Genomic DNA, 23906 nt, shown 5'->3' with positions numbered 1-23906 from the left:
CTTTGAGTTGATCACTTCATGTTAGTGTTCCTATTCATTTCCATTATACGCTACTTATTGAAACTGCAGAGCTAGAATATGCTTTAGTCTCATACATATTATCTGAAAATGTTTGTCTTTTTTAATCTAAGTTCTAAACTTCTGCAATTAAAGAAAGAAATATAACAGCAGCAGCAATAAAAAATTTTTGATTTTCTTAACTTTTTAAATGGATGAAGGTAAAGAAAGCTAACATGAGAACGACAAGAAACGTCAGATAGCTTATGCGGAAAATTAGTTTCCCGATATGGCACTCTAGTTCTGCTTGCTCGGTAAACAGACGGTAGGTGTTATCGGACCCATAATTATCGGTCTGGAGCAAAGTCGAGAACGATATATTGATTGATAGGTAGACATGGCAAACGATGTGCTGATTGGTGCACGAACACATCACACGATAACATCGGTTTAGTATCACTTTAGTAGCACTCAGAAGCACTAATGATAATTTGCCCTAATGAACACTTTCCATAATGGTGAAAAAAGGTCAGGTTACCATAGTTTTTTTTTTTTTTTTTGTTTTTTAGGAGCATTAGAAACTAAGGCCATATTGCTCTGGGGATATGCAGTTCTGCATCCTCTGTATTTGGTGGTCACGGGCTAGAACTGGTCAGGTTATTTCCACTTGAATACCACGGGAGCCTGACCCCCTCCCGAAGTGGAGGGGTAACCTAACCCTTTTTCTTTAGAATCACATTCATAAAAAAAATTAATTTTTTTACGACTGTATTTTTATTTTCTTGTTCAATAATATGCCCTAATGGTGAAAAAAAGGTCAGGCTACCTCCACTTAAATCCCACGGGAGCTTGAAACCCTCCTGAATTTTTTCTTTAGAATCATGGGTGGACTAGCGCATAAATTGTTTATTAACAAAATATTAATTTTTTATTAGTGTACTTTTATTTTTAAGGTCAGGTTATGAAATATAACACAACCTTTTCCTTTTTTCATAACCAAACCTAAATCAATAGTATAGTAAAAACACTCATGCAACTTCAAAAATCTGCTTTTAATAATGAGAAAAAAAAACATAATGAAGAACATAAAAATGAACAGAACGAAACTTTTATCTAGTTTTCATCAAAAAATCAACCAACGTTTTATTTTCCTTACAAATTTCTTCCATCTTCAAAAGATTCATTGCTACTATTACCTGTTTACCATTCATCACAAAACTATTATTCACCGTTCTTTACTCATAAATACACATTATAATGCAATCGAACGACTACACAGTAGCTTGTTGTCTGTCGCAACCACCACCAATCATTTTATTGATAACACCTACCACCTGTTTACCGAGCGAGCAGCGATAGTCCGGTGTCGGGAAACTAATTTTCCGCGCAAGTTATCTGACGTTTCTCGTTGTTCTCGTGTTGGCTTTTTTTACCTTAGCTTTCAAATGAAATTTAATTATAACAGTACTCACTTCAGACATTAATTTAAAATTAGCATCATCTTTCTCTCTTAATTGCTGAATGAGTCGGAGATTTTGTTCTTGCATATCTTCAAATGCTTGTCCTGTTACCTCCATTTCATTAAGAAGAGCTTCCTCTTCCTGGTGAAGAAAAGGAATAAAAATATTAGATATGAAACAAGTTTTGGAATCTTTTAGAGTCAATCTTATAGAAAAAGAATGGAACCAAGTTAGCATTAATTTTAATCTATAATAATTATAAAATAGCAAGTGATAATACAATCACTACTACATTAGGTAATACAAAAATATTAATTCTGACAAGAATATAAAGAACAATTACTATACAAAATCTTCCAGAGCAAAGAGGAAGTGGAACTTAGAAGAAAAAATTTCTGGTGAAATTAAAGTTATATCCTTAATTAATGCTCATTAGCTAGAGCAGAAGAAAGACAAATGATACTGAAGCTGAAGAATAGCAATGGTGTACTTATAAACAGCAGTGAAGGCATAATTCAAATAGCAGACGACAACTACAGAGAATTACAAGGAGCAGGGGAATGATGCCAGCAGTGGGGAAGATGGATTGCAAAGTAGCAACACATATGACATACCCGATATTCTTCCTGATGAGGTAGAACATGCATTGAAGAAAATGAAGAATCAGAAAGCCCCGGGAAAAGATGAAGTTACTGTAGAGTTGCTAAAATTGGGAGGAAGAGACATAACACAAAAACTGGCAAGGCTCTTCACAAAGTGCATTTGAAAAGGTGTGATGCCTAAGCAGTGGAATAATGCAATCATAGTTTTGCTGCATAAGAAAGGAGATAAATCAGAAATTGGAAATTATAGACCAATTAGCTTGTTATCCTACGTCTACAAGTTGTTCACAAGGGTCATTACTAACAGATTAGAAAGAATACTTGATGAGAATCAACCGGAAGAGAAAGCTGGCTTTAGGACAGGATTCTCAACTATGGATCACCTTCACGTAATATCACAGCTAATGGAGAAAGCACATGAATATAAAACACCATTATGCCTGGAATTTGTGGATTATGAAAAGGCATTTGACTCCATACAGCATAAGGCAATGTTTCGGGCACTGGAAAGACAAGGCATAGATACCCCATATATTATGATTTTGAAGAAAATATATGAGAGTGCTACCTCCTTTATTAGACTAGACAAAGGCAGTAGGAAATTTAAAATTGAGAAAGGAGTTCAACAAGGAGACACAATATCTCCGAAGCTGTTTACTGCTGCCCTTGAGGAAGCTTTCAGAAGATTAGACTGGTCGCAGAAAGGAGTCAATGTGAATGGAGAGTACCAAACCATTTACGATTTGCAGATGACACTGTGGTCATAAGCCACGATCCCAAAGAATTAGAGGAAAATCTTAATCAATTATGCAGAGTTAGTAAGGATTTTAGACTAAAGATGAATATGGCTAAAACAAAAGTAATGACGAACAAGTATGCCACAGAAAGGGAAATGATGATTGAAGGAGCAGTAATTGAAAAGGTGGAGTCATATACTTATCTGGGACAAGTTATTAGCTGTAATAATAATAAATGGCTGGAAGTCAAGAGAAGAATAAATTTTGGATGGATAGCATTCAGGAAATATAGTCACATACTGAAGAGCAATATCCCAGTTTGTCTGAAAGGTAAAATAAAGAAGCAATGCATACTCCGCACCATGACTTATGGAAGTGAAACTTGGGCACTCACCAAAAGAATGGAAGAGAAGCTGAGAACTACACAGCGAAGAATGGAACGAATTATATTGGGAATCAGACTGTTAGATAAGAGAAACACATGGATTAGGCAGCAAACTCAAGTATCAAAACTAAAGAACTAAAATGGTCTTGGGCAGGGCACATAGCTCGAAGACATGATGACAGATGGACTATAGAAAATAACAGAATGGTATCCAAGAGGAGCTAACGGCCTCCGTAGCCGAGTGGGCAGTAGCACACGCTCTTTGAGTAGACCGGGGTTCAAGCCCCTGACTGCTGAATACGGTCGATCTACCACCCCGCACTGGACCAGCGTGGCAGATTATGGCCCATTTCCCCCAGCATGAATTGTTGAGGAGGCTTCCACCCTGCAGCAGTGGGTTGATAATGGCTGCACTTTACTTTTTTTTTTTTTTTTATCCAAGAGGAGCTAGAAGAAAACCTGGAAGACAAAGGCGGAGACGGATAGATGAAATTCATGAGTTTGTGGGTAGTAAATGGATGGCCAGTGCTCAAAACAGAAGGAACTGGAAAGTTGCTGGAGAGGCCTTCATCCTGCAGTGGATTGAAAATGGCTGATGATGATGATGAACTAGAGCAGCATTTCCCAACCTCTTTCGCATCAGGGCACATTTGGAAAATTATAATTTTTGTATGAGAGACAACTAAACTGTGTCAGATTTTGTGGTGTCTATAGGAACTTTGTGAGAAAATGTATTACATTTGTGTTTTATCATATATATAATTAGGATAGGAAAAGTAAAATATAAATACTACGGAAGGTATTAAATATTTAATACTAAATTCACACAATTTCAAAATAAAATCTTTTCAAATTTTTCAACGAGAAACGAGCTTGCTTCTGTGAACATGACATTTTTATATCAGGTTTTATTCTTGAAATTGCTATGAATAATTCCTGATCCAGACTTCTTAATGATGATCTCTTCGAATTATTGATAGTCACCATCGACGAGAAACTTTGTTTGCACAAATAGGTGGTAGCAAATGGAAGAAGAGTGTCAACTGCTTTTTCTCAAATTGAAGGAAACTCCTTTCTTGTCATTAACCAAAGTTTGGAAAACTCAATTTCTATAAATTGTACTTGAAGGGTACGATCATTTCTTATATCTAACACCCTTTCTTTTTCTTTCATTGATAGATGTAATGCTGATTTTCTAGGGAAAATGGATTTCAAATCCAATCAAATTTTTTTACATTAAGTATTTCCAAATAATGATGAAGTTTTCCCTCAAGCAAACACAATCTCAATAATTCTTATTTAAGATTTAAATTATAACACGGATTACATACCATTAATAATCGTTTTTAACCTAATTTTTCCGAAGTTGAATTTTTTCTTTAAATCCATAAACTTTGTCCGTACACATTAGTATGTTTTCATGCAATTTCCTTGCAATTTTCGATTTGACTCATTCAGGTGCTCAAAAATATCAGTTAAGTAAGCTAGTTTTTGGAGCCAATAACTATTCTTCATTAAATCTGCAAAGTAATAATTATTCACAAAAAACATTTTCAACTCTTCTCTTAGCTATAAACTCATGATAAAACTCTTCCTTTGGACAGCCAACATACTTCAGTGTGAAATAGCAGAGAGTGGTATTACGATCCTATTTCTTCACACAAAGCTGAAAATAGATGTAAGTTCAATGGCTTTGGATTTTATTAACTTCACCATCTTGATAACATCATGTATTGTGGAATTCAGATCCACAGGAAAACTTTTAGATACAAGAGCTTCTCTGTGAATAAAACAATGTATTACTAGAATTTCCATTTTTTCAGAATGATGCAAAATCTTTAATGCTTCTGGTTATTGCAGCTACACCATCAGTACACAAGCTTAAGCAATCTTCCCATGATGTTTTATTTGTCTCAAAGTAGGCCCGATGTAGCCGAGTGGTCAGGAGTGAGAGTGCATAGCGTGCGTTCCTTGAGTGGACCGGGGTTCAAGCCCGTGACTACTAAATATGATAATTATTTGTATTGACGATTTATTGTAAACTCTACTGACTCGGTTGCCATGCCGGAGTATAAACAGAAAATCTTTTTATTTACCACTTCACCTCCAGTAGTGTGATTTGGCAGAACAAATAATGTTATTTCAAGCATTTCTCTTCAATGATTTTAATTAGTGCTATTAATTGAGCACAATTACTAACGTCTGTAGATGCATCAATATGCAATTAAAATTTTTTTTAGATTGAATAATTCTCTGAATTAATTTTGTTTCTATATCATCTGATATGTCTTAAATGTACTCAAAAGTGGCACCTTTTCAATTTCCTTTGCTTCTTTTGACCAAAGCATAGTGTTAACAATTTCAATGCAGGCTGGTAAAATAAGCGATTCTGCAATTGTATGAGGCATTTTGGATTTGGCTACCATTTGGGTGACCTTATAACTAGCATTACTAGAGTATCAAATGATCCCTCTTGGGATCATTTGATACTGCTAATGTATCAAATGATCCCAAGCTAATGTTACAGCAGTATCAAATGATCCCTCTTGGGATCATTTGATACTGCTGTAATCAAACTCATAAAAGAACTTTGCTTCCTATTTTGCACTTGAAGATGCTTAAAAAATTCAAATCTTTTTCTGCACATGATGGATGTTTCGTGGTAAGGTGCCAGTGTAGTTTACTTGGTACTATTGCTTCATTTGATAGCTCTTCTAGGCAAATAAACTGCCTTAATCTTTATCTTTATTTTTGGACTACTATGTTTTTCTCATGAATCTGATGACTTTCTAGCTCTCTTCAAAAAGTTTTCCAGTATGGGTGGAAAATAAATATCTAAAAAAGTTAAATATAAAGTACTTAATGAAGCAATTTAATAAATATATTTTGAATAATTATTTGTTTTTAGATATAAACATTGATTTTTATTTCTAACAGTAAGCAATAACTTATTATACTTATATCTTTTCAGTAGAAAAATTGAAAGCTAGTCCAAAATAATTCTAAAAAACCAATAGGCAAAAAAACAAAAAACAAATTGCGACTAAAGTAGTAAATTCTCATTTTTTTTGTGTTTAAGCGTTGATATGGAACTTGATTTTCATATAAAAAACTGATTTTTATCAAAGGTAAGAGAAAAAACATCTTATTATTTTTAAATTATAGAAATTTTTCTTGCATAAGAAATGATTTAAATCGTTTTTTTGCCTTGCATTAAAAAGATATTTTTCAAATTAAAGTTAAAAAAAAAAAAAAAGGGGAAATGGAAAAAAAAAGAAAGAAAATGTGATTTTTATATTTCCAACAAAGGTCAAACTGAAGTGCTTATAAACTAAAATCAGTGGCTGGTGGAAATTGCGTTCAGCTATACCTGGTTAGCAATGCCACAATTCATTCTAATTAGGCTATTATATCTTTTTGTATAATAAAATTTCAAATGGTTATACAAATTGGATTTGATTTGGTATAACTATGAAAATTTTATAAAATTAAATCTCTTTTGGCACACCAGTAATCTTTCTGTGGCACACTAGTGTGCCATATCACACCGGTTGGGAAGGTCTAAGCTAAAGGACTAGTGTTGCTAACATTATCGTCTTACAGAAACAAACTGAAAACAAATCCAGAAAAGATTACTATCAATAGTGGAAGAATCTTTTTAGGGCTGTTTCAGAGAATTATTTGAGATTACTTTTCTGAGTATAGTGCTCAGACTTGAGCTAATATGCATATGTTGATCTTATGTTACATTTCTGTACTGTTATATGGCCTTGTCAGCCTGAGAGACATTATTATTAACACCAGGCCTGACACTAAGCTCAGTGATATCAACAATTGAAGTCGTCTTACTCAGCTTTTTTTTTTTTTTTTTTTTCCAGTACTTAAAACTGGAAGGTATATGCAAATAAAAATTTTATTTAAAATCACAAATTGTTTATGTTTTGTACATATTGACATAGCTGCCCTTCAAAGTGTAAACTTTTGAGAGTAGTAATAGAGTAAAAATACTGTAGTGGTATTTAAAAACATTATGGATGCCAATTGTCAACAGCAAATTTTAAATGGAAAGCATTCAAGGAAGTAATCTTGGAAGCTACTAGGCTTTTTGCTCCAACTAAGAAATACTGTTCTATGTTTGGGCCCAAATGGATGTCAGATGAACTAATAAGACTTGTGGCAGAGAAGAAAAATGCATGGTATGCATATAAATTATCAGGCGACACGGAAGCCTATGGTAGATATAAGCTAGTCTGTAATCAAGTCACAAAGGATGCAAAGAAAAACAGCAGACTTCTTTACTTATATAAACTCTAAAAGGAAGGGGACGATCAGATTGGTTCACTTGATATCAATGGTTTGACTGTAGATGGTCATTCTCAGATATTTGTCAAACTAAATGAGTATTTTGCATTTACATTCACACGAGGAGTTATTCAAGGAGGAGAGGGCCAGATGTTTATCAAACTCTAAGAGGGAATTAAATGATTTTTTAATAACTGAGAGCAATGTGGAGGAAAAATTGTTGAAGTTAAACATAAGAAAGGTACCTGGGGTGGATGGGATCTATCCAGTTATTTTAAAGGAGGTGGCAAAGGAAATAAGCAAACCCTTAGCCATAACTATGAGAGCATAGGGCTTACGATACCGGGATCCTGGTAATTTTTTTCTGGCATTGATACAAAAAATACCGGTTTTTCGGTACTAATTAAAAAAAAAAAAAAAAAAAATTGCTTATAATTTAATCACGCAAAGGTTATAAAATCACCTTTATGTGATTATGACATCGTTATCTCTACTAAAAAATGTTTGATAAATCATTGATAAGACACCATGCAACATTGCAACTTGTCCACAATTCTCGGACAACTTCAAGTCCCGTTCCTCCACTACTGACTTTAGTTCAACTCCACCAAGTGTATAAGTTATTTTGGGGTTACTGTTCCCCAGTGTAAGACCTTGCATTTTGCTGAATTAAAGCATAGCTACAACTTTTCTGACCATCTCGGAAGTCTATCTAGGTTACTCTGAAGAAGCTCTGCTTGGTGGCGATCATTAATTACTACTGATCTTTACATCACCTGCAAAGTTTAGACCTCACGTCCTCCATCTCTTCATAGATGTCATTTAATATAATCAAAAACAACAGTGGTCCCAATACTGATTCTTGGGGAACCCCACTCCTTACATTAACCCAAGCCATCGTGCCATCCATCTAAGGATTTTTCCTATGATTCCACCCTGCTCCAACTTATAAAGTAACCACTCATGTGGGACTGACTCAAATGCTTTGTTGAAATCCAAATAAAAAATGTTGAAATTATTCCCAAAGTCCAGCTCTTGAATGACCCTGTCAAAATAGCTAATCAGATTAATTAAACATGATTTTCCCTTTACAAAACCATGCTGTGTATCCTACAGAATTCCATTTCCATCTAAATGATCCTGATTTTCCCTACTACTGAAGTTAGCCTGGCCGGTCGGTAATTTCCCGTTACACTCCTAGACCCGCCTTTATGTTTTATTTACACCAATCCAACGGAATCTCTCCTGAGTCCAGTGACGCTCTCATTGAACCATGCCTTAATGGTTCAATGCACTCACTTGCCGCCTCTTAAGATTATAGGGTATATGCCATCCACCACAAGAGCCTTACTTGCCTGTAGGCTCGAAAGTTCTCATTAAATAATCATTTGAAATTTCAACATCATTAATTACATATTTGTTCAACTTCACTTCCATAATATCTCACTGACACAAAGGGTTTTTTTTTTATGTAAATATCGATGCAAAGTAACTGTTGAGTTCACCTGCAACTTCAGCTGTGGTATCTAATACTGTCCCACATCCATTACACAAGGGTCCGATCTGATTTGTCCTTCTCTTCTTTGCATTTGGTGCCTCCGTAGCCAGGTGGGCAGGAGCAACAGTGCGTAGCACATGCTTCTTGATTAGACTGGGGTTCGAGCCCATGCCCACCAAATACAGAGGATGCGGAAAAGTCAGGGAATGACCACCGCATATCCCAAGAGCAATATGGCCTTAGTTGCTAATGCTCCTAAAAACCAAATAACAAACAATATTTGCATTTATATATGTGAAGAATTCCTGCACTCTTTGCTCTCTGCATTCCTTATCCTGATATTCTGTTCCATGTTGGTCTTTTTTTCTGTTTATTACAGTTTTTAGCATTTATTTATTATTATTTATTTTTTATTTTTTAGCAGTGTATGATACAGTTGTTGTTTTTCGTTGCTGTTGAAGTATGTTCAATGTTTGAATTTTTATTAATAATATAACACCTTATATATTATTTTTACTGCTAAATTATGCATATATTTGATTCTGGTTAGTCGCAAGTTGTGACTAATTAATTCTCATAATGATTATGCTTATAATCATTGGACTTGGTTACAGCCAAAGAGGACATGGTTAGATCCATTTTACTGGCTGGAATTGTACTGCCAACATAAATTAATTGTCTATTGAGATTTATGTTTTCAAGTTATATTTCAATAGTATTTTATTGTACAGTACCATGTAAATATGATTATTGTTTATATTGTTGCTGGTGACTACTTAATTAAACCCTCTGTTGTGGTAATTAATACATTCTCTATTGTGCCTTTTACTAGCAAATTATTCCTTTGTAGTAGATGCTATTATAGTTTAAGTTTTGTTTGGTGGACTATACCTTCGTAGCGTTGCTGGTTGTTGCTGTCTCCTTATTGAAGTCTTCAGAAGTGTTTCTGAGTGTTTATGTTAATTGTATTGTTCACAAATTTGTATTATACCATTTGAAAATTTTTACTACAAATGTGAGTGATCACTTCAAGTACACTAAGTTACTTCTTTTGTTGTTGCCTTCGCGCTCATCCTCTCTCTTGTTTTAATTTGGTAGAATTATTATTTCACTTCTTGTGGTGATAAATTATGTTTTTGTCAGTCTATTTGATTATTACAATTAGTAATATCAGTTAAATTGATCGATTCCTTTATTACCTTTAATTGTATATAGTAGCTATTCTTTTGTTGTTATTTCTTGAGTGGTTTCCTGCTTTCAGAAGCTTTAATTGATTTTTCCAATCACTTTTAGTTGATCTATTTCTTTAATCACGACTATGAGTTTAGTCATCAAAATTCTCTTTATGACTAAGTTTTAGTTGCCGTAATTCTCTTTTGTGCTTCTGAAATTGGGCTTGTTGGTTGCTTCAAGGTGATGCAATTGTACATATTATGGTTTTGTATACAACTTATTGATTTAATTTATTTACTGTAAGCATCTAATTCCTTCTGTTCTTTTCCCTACTAGTAGGGTTGATTGGGCTATCTTCCATGCTAGTTAGGGCTCTTATCTATACTCCTCCTGTTTAGGATTTTTATTTATTTTTTTTTGTCCCTCTAAGATTGCTCCTCCTTAGAGGGACTGAATTTTCTTTACTATAAAATTATTACTGTTACTTTCCTTGTCTCTTTTCTCCAACTTTTCTCCTTCCCAAACCTTTCTTTTCTGGTTTCCACTTGGTGGAAACAAATATATAGTAGTTACTGGAGCACCTCCAGTAACTACTATATAATGTGGCTAGGGACGAGAGTCGGGACTCAGGTAGCTTGCTCCCTGCTGCTAAGACTCCAGGGCGGGCAAACAACAACCATCACAACAAACACACATACACACTTGCCGGCTATAAATAACCTACAGATGCTACAATGGTATATAGGGGTAACCCTGGAGGCCACAATCAATACAAGAATACCTTGTCCCTTGTATTCCTTATCCCCACTCTGCTCTCTCCCAGATTCAGTAAAGATACTATAGTGAAATTTATACTTTGCTTAATAAAATGTCTTTCTCCTTCAGAAAATGATGAACATAATTCAACCACAGAAGACCAACGTGGAACAGAACATCGGTGTTCCGCAAATTCTTTCCAAAATAAGAAATTATCTGACTCCAATGAGATGTTAAAAGATGAACTTGAATCGGAAATTAATGAAATTCTTTTAACCATTTTTGCTAAAAAAGTTCAAATCCTAGAAAATAAGGACTGAGATTGTCTACAATTACCTCAGTATAATGGCACCATCCAGCACAGAATCCGAAAGGGCGTTTTCTGCCGCTAATCAAATATGTACCAAAATTAGCTCCATTTTAAATGATTGCTTATGTTTCTTAAGAGCTCACTTTATTCGGACAGGTAATGTGGATGCTTAAACATAACTAAACTTTGCAGTAACAATATACAAATTTGTATATTTTTTTTGTTTTTAGAATAAATGTATTTTAATGATTTTTTGCAGAATATTTATTATTGCAATAAAAGTTTAATTAAAACATGAATTCAAGTAATTACAATACTTGTTTTTTTCCTTACTTTATTGCACTAATTGTCATCAAAATTTATTGAGAAAAATGTTTGTTTTTGGAATAACGGTATTAATATCGTTATCCCGGTTTCATAAATTAAAAATAACAAAATACCGGTATTAAGATTTTGACTGGTATTGTAAGCCCTATGAGAAAATCCTTGGACTTAGGGGAAGTTCACACGGACTGAAGATATGCAAATGTATCTCCAATTCACAAACGGGAATCAAAGTGTAACATGAATAATCACAGACCTGGTAGTTTAACTTGTGTTCCGGGGAAAATAATGAAGTCACTGGTTAAAGAAGCACTGCAGGATGATCTAGACAAGATTGCAGTAATAATTCAGATACAGCAGTGTTGACTGACCAATTTGATTAGATACTATGATGTCATCACAAAGGAACTGGGATGCAGAAAATAATTTTCATATCATATACTTGAATTTCAGGAAAGCTTTTTCATACTGTTGTGCATGGAAGACTGCTGTACAAATTGGAGCAGTATGGCATTAAGGGCAAGTTGCTACAATGGATAAAAGGATGGTTGAGTGGGAGAAGACAGAGAGTGGTAATCAATGGACACTGCTCTTCGTGGGCTAATGTTATTAGTTGTGTCCCCCAGAGTTTGGTGTTGGGCCCATTGTTGATTTCTGTATTCAATAATGATACTGATGATGGTATATTAGGTTTAATGTCCAAGTTTGCAGATGATATGAAGGTCGGCAGAGTTGTTCATGACACTAATGACAGTACGCAGCTGCAACAGGATCTAGAAAAGTTGAGCAGATGGGCTGAGAGGTGGCAACTGAAGTTTAACATTGACAAATGCAAAGTACTGCATATGGGTAGCAGTAACCCCAGAGAAATGTACCAACTGGGTGGTGTTACACTCAGAGTAGTGGAGAATGAAAGAGACCTGGGGGTAATTGTGCAGTCAGACATGAAGTTTTCTGAGCAGTGCACACAGGCTGCCAGAGTAGGGTGATGGGGGGGTCTTGTCAATGATATATATAGGAATTTTGTGAGCAGGGATAAGGAGGTGATTATCCCCTTGTATAAGGCAGTGGTCAGGCCACACCTTGAGTACTGCGTACAGGTCTGGAAGCCACATTTTAGGAAGGATGTAGAGTTGCTAGAAAGGACAAAGGGGTGCTCTTACGAAGAAAGGCTTAAGTTCTACAAATTGCAGTATCTGGAGAGTAGGCACCTGCGAGGTGATCTGATTGAGGCGTATAAGGCCTTGAATGGATTGAGCAAGCTCAATGCTGATGTGATTCTTTCTCTTGCTCAGATTACAAACCTGAGGGGGCATAAACTGAAATCGAGGAAAGACAGTTGTGGAATAGTTGTGCGGAAATTTGTGGTAAACTGCAGCCATTATCAACCCACTGCAGGATGGAAGCTTCCTCAACAATTCATGCTGAGGGAAATGGACCATAATCTGCCATTCTGGTCCAGTGCGGGTTGGCAGATAGACCGTATTTTGCAGTCAGGGGCTTGGAACCTCAGTCTACTCAAAGAGTGTGTGCTACCGCACTCCCGCTCCTGACCACTCGGCTATGGAGGCCAGGTCGAATAAATATCACTATGTAATTATTTACCTGCGTTTACATAGGTCACTTAGGAAAAGGCCTTTTTCTTCAGGTTCCATAATGCATGAGGAATATTGTTGCATCTGAAAGAGCAGGATTAAATTTATAAAATACTAAACTGTTTACAAATACTGTAGGCAGTATGCATTAATATACAAAAATGTTTCACTGGAACATCAAATGTTTGACAGGGAAGCATGTGCACAAGGTTGGTGAACATTATGGAGGCACTTGTCAATAATTAATTGCATTATAGTGACGTAATTGCCTCGCCCTCTTCTCCCATTGGCTCGAATAAATGCCACTAGGAGGAAAACTATTTTAATGTATAGAGAGATATATATACTTACTGATTTTGAAAAAAAAAAAAAAATAAAAAAAAAAAGTGTGAAACAGAACTAATACGTAGGCCAATTTATAAAATAACATCTACATTGGTGGACAATATAATTATAACAACACATTCAAAGCAATTTATATATTTTGAAATGGAATCCTTATTTAATTAAATATTAAAATTATCTCAGATTCTATAAAGCCATCAAGAAATTATATGAGCATTTGTAAATATTGAGATATTCCATATCAAATAACATCTCTAGGAAACATCAACACAAACAGTTACTTGCTTTTTTATTTTGGGTATTTATTTACAAATTAAGTTATGAAAGAAATGTTCACATAGTGTAAGCATCAGCTTAGAAAAAAAAATGTAAATTTTTATCATTCTGATACAGCATAAGGTTGTAAATAAACTTCAGGACAAAAACAAATTCTTGTTTTCCATTAAAAGCATAGAATTAATCAAACAACAACAATATTAATAAGAATGGGAACCTAAAATTGCTGAACTTACCTCCTTACTGTTATCTTGTTAATGAATTAAAAGGAAATTAACTATTAAAATTGAAATCATATTGTTGCATAAATGCTTAAAATTGAAGCACACGAACTACTATTCGTTCCAATGATGCATCTTGATTTTATATGGGAACTTTATGTTCCTCAAGTTCCATACTGGGAAAGGGTAGTAGGGAGTTTAGCCTTAAGAATAGAATATTATGTACTTTGTTTTAACCATTGTATTGTGAGAAATGGGAGTTAATTCATTGGTATAATTTATAACTGGAAGTAAGTTTAGCGAGAATTATTACAGAATCAATCTTGGGTTGGTGGTTTTGAGGAGTGACCATGAATTGAGTTCTGTGGCGTGACATTGTTAGTAGACTTGCTTGGTGGTAATACACTCTGGTGTTGGATGTATTTGAAGTGCCACATTTGACTGAAGTACTCCTGATGTAGCATGCATTATATCCTTTTTGCCAATGAATTAGATATACAAAGCTGTATCTGAAATATCATTATGACCTATAAAAAGGCCATAATACTCTATGCCGCTTCAATTTCTTTTAGGTGGCATGTAGGCAAAAATACAAATGGATGAAGGTCACAGTGTCAATACTGTTTACAAATGACAATTTAAGTTTTAAAATCATTGACAAAATGTAATTACTGTATAGTGAATAGTGAAACTTAAGTCTAATATTAATTTTAATATGAATACTACTGTAAAACTACTTACTACTGTAAAAAACTATTGTGCAGTGAATAGTGAAACTGTATAGTGAAATTTAAGTCTAATATTAATTCTAATACTAATTGTAAAACATGGAAACTGAGTAATCCATGTATTTATTATTATGATTTGCTAATCATGTTCATGAATAGCCAACAAAAATTTACCATTTCAGAAATGGACTTTGAACACAGGCCTTTTGCACAGTTTGAGAGGATGGATGATCCATTGTGCCATCCTGTAAGGGCATTCCCAAATAGCAATAGACAATCCATAAATAACAGATTTTTCAAGGTTACTGTAAAAATGATGAACACGAGGCGAAATCTCTAACCTGTATAATCAGTTATAACACACAGCCTTTGAAAATGACCAATCTCAGGCTATACCCGTATTAAAATCTGTATATGTATCTGTGTATATATATATATATATTTTTTTTTAACTAATTGGATCACTTGAATTCTAAGACTATTTTTGTTAGTTATAGTTCTAATTAATTTACTTCTTACTTATTTACTTCTTAAATACTTCTTTAAGTTTATGTAATGAGAGACATACTTTTATTTATTATAGTATTTTACTGGTTAAAAAAAATATATATATATACAAATTTTAATATGGATAAAAGAACTAAAGATAAAAATACATTTGAAAAAGATATGAGACTATACCTGCTGATGGTCTCTTCACCATCAATAACTCATCTCGGCAAATGCTATTTTAGTCTTACGTCATTTGGCATTACAAGAATTGACTTGCATAATTTCTCTTCTTCTTTTCCTTGGTTGGATTAGGTTTAAATCTTCCAATTGTGACATCTGCTCAGATGATGTGAGTGAAATTATCCATATAGAGATGAAATCCTTTATTCTTCATTCCATCCTAATATCTTATTCTTTATTGGAAAACCAATGTTTTTCAAAAATTGCAATAAGTCTGTTCACGGTAACTACACCTTTTTGTATTACATTGGCCTCGAGCTAAATGCTGAAAACTCTGCCCAGATGACGTTCACAAAGAAGAAAAGAATAATCCCAATATCTCTATAAACGGAACATCAAATCAAGTTAGTCAACTCTCACAGGGACCTCGGTTTGGTTTGAGATTCGAATATGTCTTTTCTGGGGAACTTTAAGGAAGCAAGAAATAAATTCTATGTAGCCATTTGGTCTGCTTGTCAGGAACTGGTTAGTTACGGCAATAAGAAGCTAATATCTAGATTTTTCCAAACTTGTGTTGTTCCCGTGGCTCTCTATGCGTTGGAAATCTGGTCCTCTGCTCCTCCAAACTAGCTGTAGCGATCCCTCAATAGGTCTTCAGGACATCCCCTTACTATCTCTAGGGCATTCACTGCATAGAATGACCCCTTGGAAACAAATAATCAATATAATTACCTTCTCCAAGCTTATTTCGGGTAGACTTGATGCTCCCATCATCAATAGGCTCATCATTCTACCCAAAAATAACAGAAGAGCAACTAATCATCAAACATCTAGGATCCGACCTTCCCTCAACCAAATCAGCTCGCTCAGTCATATGTTTCCAGCAAACAAGATTGGTCTCCTGAACGACCTAAATATTAACCTTGAGGCAATTTGCGTCGATAAGACATACAGATCAAAAGTCTTTGCGGATACCTATGCAATACTGCAATTTTAGTTGTTTCAAGTCTCCTCCATAGGCTTCTGTGTCTGTGGACAAACTGCACTCCTCTCCTATTCCAGACAGCCTTCTACAACTTGCCGGCTCTCCAGCACCGTACTTCGAGGGATGCTGAATTTATTTAGAAAATTTATCCTGAATATTGTCTTAGCCTGCTGTAATAAATTTGAGCTGTATCCTTTATATTAATGTATATATTGTTAATCTGTTATTGTTATGTTTACCCTCCTGGCAAATGTTTGCTGTGTAGGGGTAGATGTAACTTCTCCTTTTCCTTTACTTGAATAAATAAATAAATAAATAAACATAGCATACTGCAATTGGCTTATATCCAAATTTCTAGATTAATTTTTTGACTACACAAAACCTCGCAACAGTTCTAAAAAAAATTCTTCCAAGGTGCATTTTGAACTAGTAAGAGTAGCAAATTTGCTTTTTTGTCGAAAGAAGGTTCAGCTACCATTGTCCAAATGGTAGCTAAAGCTGGTTTTTTTCAACCAAACTATTGGCTGCAACTTCTGTCTGTTCACACTCTAAGCTCTGCCATAACATGATGGTTATGTTGCCCTTTCAGCTAAAGATAAAGCTGAGTTATTAGCATCCTACTTTTCCTCTAAATTTTGCACTGAAGATCTCAGTAAATCATCTCCTAATATATATCAACACATTTAACTCAATACCTGTGTGGTCTTCCAACACAAGGACATTAGAATTCTGAAAAAATCTTGATGTTAAAAAGTCTCCAGATGCTGATGGCATTTCTTCACTTGTTCTCAAAACCAGTTTCAAAGCTTGCTCCTGTTTTGTCTTACCTGGTTATACTCTCTTATACCCCTAGTATTTTTCCTTCTGCATGGAAATTTGCTCATATCCAGCTAGTTCCTAAAAAATGGCACCCAGCCCTACCTTCAATTATTATCACCCCACTGGACTTCTAATCTTTCAAAAGTAATGGGGAAATCCATTAACCACCAACCCTTACACTATCTCAAAACTTTCCATCTGATCAATGATCAGTAATATGGATTCTGCAAGTGTCAATCAACTGGTGATACTTGGCTTACACTACTCATCTCTGGACAAATTCAATGGAAAAAGTTTGAAGGCCCCTTTACCAACTGCTTGATAAAGCAAAACATTTCCCTTTATCAAACAGTTTCTCTTGACTGTGATTGAACATGCTTGTATCCATGGTTTGTCTTCTGCTTTGTGCACCTGGGTAGCAGTTAATCTCTGACCATTCACTACACATAATAGTAGGTGGCCCAATCTTCTAACTTCTCAACTAATGTCGATGTTCCCCAAAGTCCAGTTCCTTCTCCCACTCCTTTGTTCATATATATTAATGTCCTTTCACTGACTGCAAATCCCATATATAGTTTTGTTGATGATAACATACCAAATTCTACCTTCCAGTTTGAGAAACTGCTCTGCAGAAACAGCTTTGTCTTCTTGAATACCTACTGTGAATTCTTTAAATGGTGATCTTCAGATAATTCTAAACTCACTCCTGTGTTATTTCTCACAAAAATCTTTCCCCCATGCTCACCTTTGATAATAGTCAGATTTACAAACAATATCACATATCTTTATTAGAGATCAACCTGAATTTTAATCTCCCTCGCTATAATCACAAGGGAGATTAAATGCTTCCTCTACTTGGTAGGTATACTATTAGCTTTCATGTCTGTTCATCTAAATGTATGCATATAAAAACACCACTATGAACAATGGATTTTCATGACATATGGCATTGAAGTTCCTTAATAAAATTTAATTAACAACAAAACTGAATTTTATTCTAAAATTCAATTTCTTTTATTTGCAAAGAAAGACAATAATTTGTAAGATAATTCACTAACATTGTGAAAAGCTGTTTATTCTATAGTTTTTTTTCCAGCGGCAAGTAATATTAATATGATTGGCACATAATATATTTTGACTTTAGGATATAACTCTATAAGAAGAATATTAAAAAACAGTGGGTCCCGAAAGGGTGATTGCTGAACATTTTTTTTTTTTTTTTTTTTTTACAAGGTGAATGAAATGCATGTTTTCTGACCTATGCAATCAGTATATGCTTCCCAACTTATTTAATTCTCAATGGAAATGAAAAATCCTTTTGATAACTCTACTTCTGGTATAAAAATAATTATTATATGAATGAATGAATGTGCTATTTATAAAATTGCCTACCCAGTTCTTGACAAAACAGCAATCCAGAAAAATAAGACTATGCCTGACTTGGTGACTACAACACTGTAACAGAGATGTTTTGTTGACAAATTATGTAATTTCTTTGCTGAGTGACTGCCTCTCCCATATAGAATTCTTTATCCAATTTCAACAGTATATACATCATTTGCATAAATAACAAGGAATTTTGTATTACGCTTGCTCTATTTACACTTTAAAACCATTTAATTTCGACATAACACTTGAGTTCCATTATTATTTATTTGAATGCCAAAACCACTGTTTTCTTCCACAACTGATAATTCTTTGCCTTTGCAGAAGCACTCTCTCTTTATTAATGGCCGAGAATCCATCATCAATCACTTTTAAATTGCTTGAAAATTTTTCATCAGTCAATATTTTTCTCCTCCTAAAAGCAATCACTAGTTTGAAAGTGATTTTAAATTTATCATATTGTTAACTTTTTTGGGCATTAAACTTTTAGTTACATACTTTTTTAGAGAAAAGTACATGACTTGTTGAAAAACTTTTTTTTTTTTTGTTTTTTTTTTGGGTACTTTTCTTTTCGGCAGATAATCAAAATGTAAATCTTAGAAAAAATCATCTTCATTGTAAATAGTCTGCTATCCACATCATTTTTCATTAGTAAATATACTGATAATTAATAGAGCTAATCTTGTTATATAGAGATTGCTACTCCCTTTCTATATATCAGCTTGTTAATTTGTTTCCTTCAACAAAATAATATCTCTTCCTATTTTTTCTTGATCATCCCACTACTAGTTTCACTCAGATGTATCCAGATAAATAAAAAAAAATTCAAATTAATGATAACAGGATTATTGTGATATTTCAGCACTAGAACTGTAAATAGGATGCTTCAAAAAAAAAAAAAAAAAAAGAGCTTTAAAATAGTGGATCAGTGGTGTCAGGTTTACAAAATCATTTACCTGTTTTTGTGCAGCAAGTGATTTTTGAAGCAGTTGCACAGTTTCTTCTAATGCTTTGATCTTCTTTAATGCATCCTCATCAGCAAGTTTCCGCCTTTCTTTTCTTTCAGTGTCTTGCATTTTTTTCAGCTGACATCGCAATTCTTCTGCTTCTGCACGTGCCTTCTTTTCTGCTGCCATCAACTGCTTGCAAGTATACAAAATTAAGAGTCAATGCAATCTATTGTCAATGAGCATCAAAATTCTTTTTATATAGCATCTTTAAAACCCATCTAGTGGCAAATTCAACTTTAAAAATTAACAGGCGAACACATATATTCCACTGTCACAATACTTTTCAAAAATAAACTGTATCCATCCCACTCCAAAACTTCCTTATTTTGTGAGGCAAAGGCAAACTGCAGATTTTTAATAAGCATATCCGTATCATGAGTGGATAGCATATGTAAGGCAATAGAAACTTGGTCTTTTCAAAATACAATCATGCTTTTTTGTGTTTAGCACAACAATTTATTGATAACTCGTAATGCAAATCATATGACATTGTACAAACTTGTTTCAAAAGTGTCACTTGAAACAGACAAAACTAATTAAAAATCCAATAAAAATTATGCTCTATTATAGTCATAAATGGGTGGTTTTTTATTTAAAAAAAAAAAAAAAAAAAAAAAAAAATTCAGACAATTTACATTCTCCTCATGAGAATGGCAGCTGAATTAGTCGGTCTGTTTCCAGGTGGATTCAGTAGCTAAATACCATTATCCATGTAAAGACAACAAATAGTCTGATTCCACTGAAAATTTTGTTACTTCAAGTTACAGAAAGTATTGACAGCAATAAACTTTTTTTTACCTCTGACAGTGCAAAAGGCTGAATCAAGGTTGTAATAACAATTTTATAGTCATGCACTGATTTCATATTTCAGAGAAGTAAAGTTTTTTTAATGGAGAGATTGCAGAAATTCTTGGAAGCATTTTGGAGAAAGTCTTCGCCCATTCCTTCTTATTTAGAGTCATGCCTTAGACGGTTTTATGCACACATGTCCATAATGGCATACAACTGTTTATAAAAAGTGGACTGCTCCCCCTCGCATTCAAACTTATACCCTAGAAAAAGTGTTCTATTTTGTTAAAACTGGAAAATGAAATAAATTATTATAGTATAATCATAGAAATATTAATTGTAATTACTATATAATATGATTAATAATCCATTGATATTTCGGCTACAATCAACATTTTGTTTCAGAATCCAGTTTTGCCTGGGAATGTGTTTATTTCATTAATGTGCTATCTCGTGTTTTCTTTAAGGGCATAAAGCCCCTTACATTTGTGTCTGTGTTATAAACATTTAAAAGAGTAATGATATCATGTAACAAATTAAGAAAAGTGAATAGTAATTGCCACTATGAGCAAAATATTTAGTTTTAAAGTGATTACAGGAAAAAAAAATATATTCATATGCAACTGCATTACACTGAAAGGACAGAATTCATGAAATACCCGGTTCCCAAGCAATGCGATGCTGTCACCCCTCTTGCTAGTGGATGAACCCACCGCTTGGCAGGTATAAAGGTACACTGTACCACTGCATTCACGTAGACAGTAATCAGTATGGATAAATGTCGTGAGTTAACTGACTTTGAAAGAGGGATGATAGAGGGTGCCCACGGGCCACTCTATTGCGGTATTGGTATAGAAATTGCACTATCCCTGTTCGACAGTATCAAGAGTGTATTGGGAATATGCCATTTCTGGAATAACATCTCATCGTGGACAGAGCTGTGGGCGGAGAAAGGTGGTGTATGAACGTGGCCGTCGCTGTCTGTCTCGCATTGTTTCAGCCAACCGGAGAGCGACGGTGGCACAAATCACTGCCTACTTCAATGCGAGAGTTGTCAGAAAAGTCTCCACCAAGACCATCAGGTGATCATTAGCCTCAATAGGTTATGGGAGCCGTCGACCCACTAGAGTCCCATTGCTAACACCATGACACACGACTCTGTGTCATGGTGTTAGCTCAACTGGGCAAAAGAACATTGGCACTAGACCTTGAACGATTGGAGATGAGTTTCCTGGTCTGATGAGTCCCAATTACAGTTATTTTGAGGGGACAGGAGGATGCGTGTCTGGTGAAAACCGCACAAACCTATGCACCCCCTCATGTCAACAAGGAACTGTTTAGGCAGGTGGACGGTCGGTAATGGTCTTGGGTGTGTTCAGAGGTATCTCTGAATGGTCCAGGTTATGTGTCCATCCTCGCAGACCATCTGCATCCATGAAGGGATGCAGATCCCTTCATGGTCATTGCACACCCACAAGGCAAAAGACTCGTCCAGCAGGATAATGCACCTCCCATAGAGCCATGGTGACTAGAACATGGTTTGAAGAGCATTCCGCAGATTTTACCACCATGGACTGGCCTCCTGTTCACTGGACATGAACCCTGTGGAGCATCTTTGGGATGCTGTGGAAAGGTACGTTCGAGCTTTGGATCCTCCACCCAGGAATGGGACAGAATTATGGACACCAGTGCAGCAAGCATGGATGGAAATACCTGTGGAATGTTTTCGTGAACTAGTGGACTCAATGCCTCACCATGTGACTGCCCTTATCCAGGCAAAAGGTGGGCCTACCCCTTACTAGGTAGGTATCCCATGATTTCTGTCCACTCAGTGTATAAACTTTATAAATTTTTGTATTATTTTGAAATTGAAAGTTTTTAAAGCCTTTTTAAAAAATACTACTGCTGTCATTAATAAGATAACACTACTTTTTGACTTACAGAAGTTGATTAATGCATTTTTATACCTTGATTCTAACACTAGTGTTTTTTTAACCAATGCAAACATTTTGTGTGATGTTAACAGTTTGCAGTGATCTATGCCAAGTTTTTTACGGCAAGTGATTTTCCCTCTTTTATCCATATTACATGTGGATAATTCAATTTTATTTATTGTGTGCATCCTCAATCAAGAAAAGCCATCTAGAGAATTTCAAAACTGATTTTTTAACATCTTAAACCATAATTACAAGTTAAGTAGAATACATACATTGTTTGGCATCCTTGCACAAATGAAAACATTTAAACTTTAGCTAATACCAAGGAGGTTCACAACAAACTAAAGATTAAGATTTGGATTAACATTACCACTGCCAAGTGCATATCATGTAGTGCATCGATATGTTCACAAACACATACTAACATAACAGTGAATTTTAACTTTCAAAAAGCTGAAAATTGGGTAAACATAAGCAGGAGGAAAGTAGGAACTTTTTAAAATTCAGACTTTGGACATGAATTAAATTTCAGTGAAAACATACACTTTATGTTAAAATACAGCTACAAGATTTTTTAGCAGTATGGTATGCTTTCAGCATTAGCTTACCTAGAATTTTTCAGTTTGCAGATTTATCTGTTATTCATCAACTCGTATGAGTTGATGAATAACAGATGAGTGATCCAAGAAAGATACTGTTGTAGACTTTGCCCTCTTAGAAATGTTGAGTCAAGTGGCCTTGCTATTTAGACTTGGCTTTCAAGAGTATTTTCAAAACTTCATCAGAAAGAGAGGATCTTACATTGGTTTTTGTTTGTTTTTTTTCACCTGGCTGAATATCATTTCACATTCAGCATTGCTATGAGTAATTTTTAAAATGCCAGGCATAATGTGGGATGATTTTTTATATTTCAAGCTTCCTTGTGAACTTGTCAGTTCTCTAACTAAGGACTACATCAATTTAATTTTTTCTCTCATAACAGCATCTGGTAGATCCTCACACAGCAATTTTTAGAACTAATATTGAAAAACAACTATTGCTTCATCTATATCTTTATCCTCAGTGGTGTTGAGAAGTACTGGAAACTTATCAAAAAAAAATTTGAAAATTAGGCACTGTCAATTGATGAAATTTGTGCTATTTCAGCATTAATAAGAACATTTTTACCATGTAATCACTTACAGCAATAAAGTACACGGATGATTTTTATTTATCATACTATTCTTTTCTTTGCAGTTTCTCAAGCTTCAAATTTTTTATACCAACATCATCACTTTGTAGAGAAAGGTTTGGAGGTTTGGTTGGGAATCCCGAATACGAAACAGTTGGCATACAGCATTGAGCAAAAAAATGTTCATTATTAAGGAATATTTCAGAAGTGGGAAATCAATTGTTTCTGCTCAAAACAGTTACTGACAACGCTTTGTGTGATAGACCCACAAACTGAACAGTGTTAGGTTAGTGGATTAATTTGAGTGAAAAGATGGTGAAAGCCAAGGTCATGTAGGTGGACTGCTGTTAAGAATGCCAGAAAGAGGGGTTGATGAAGCTTGGGAAACTTTGTCACAAAGCCCAAGAGTTTGCATAAAGTTTCACAAC

The 23906-nt window shown here is 34.7% G+C and overlaps 1 protein-coding gene across 6 annotated transcripts in view; it reads right to left on the bottom strand.

Annotated features, from left to right (window-relative positions):
• Positions 1–23906, bottom strand: part of Bre1 (E3 ubiquitin-protein ligase Bre1) — a 415493-nt gene that overhangs the window by 72628 nt on the left and 318959 nt on the right. For 4 of the 6 annotated variants that reach the window (XM_090376128.1, XM_090376101.1, XM_090376118.1 and 1 more), the window contains 2 exons: positions 19528–19713; positions 1470–1598 (listed from right to left, as the gene is read on the bottom strand). In XM_090376128.1, the coding sequence (XP_090232254.1) occupies positions 1470–1598; positions 19528–19713 (315 nt within the window). The remainder of the gene's footprint in view (positions 1–1469; positions 1599–19527; positions 19714–23906) is intronic. The other 2 variants (XM_090376114.1, XM_090376124.1) reach the window with 2 other exon arrangements.

The sequence above is a fragment of the Mastigoproctus giganteus genome, chromosome 1 (assembly GCF_048544385.1).
Source record: "Mastigoproctus giganteus isolate SK-2022 chromosome 1, ASM4854438v1, whole genome shotgun sequence".
NCBI lineage: Eukaryota > Metazoa > Arthropoda > Arachnida > Uropygi > Thelyphonidae > Mastigoproctus > Mastigoproctus giganteus.
This window is presented reverse-complemented; position numbering and strand designations above follow the sequence as displayed.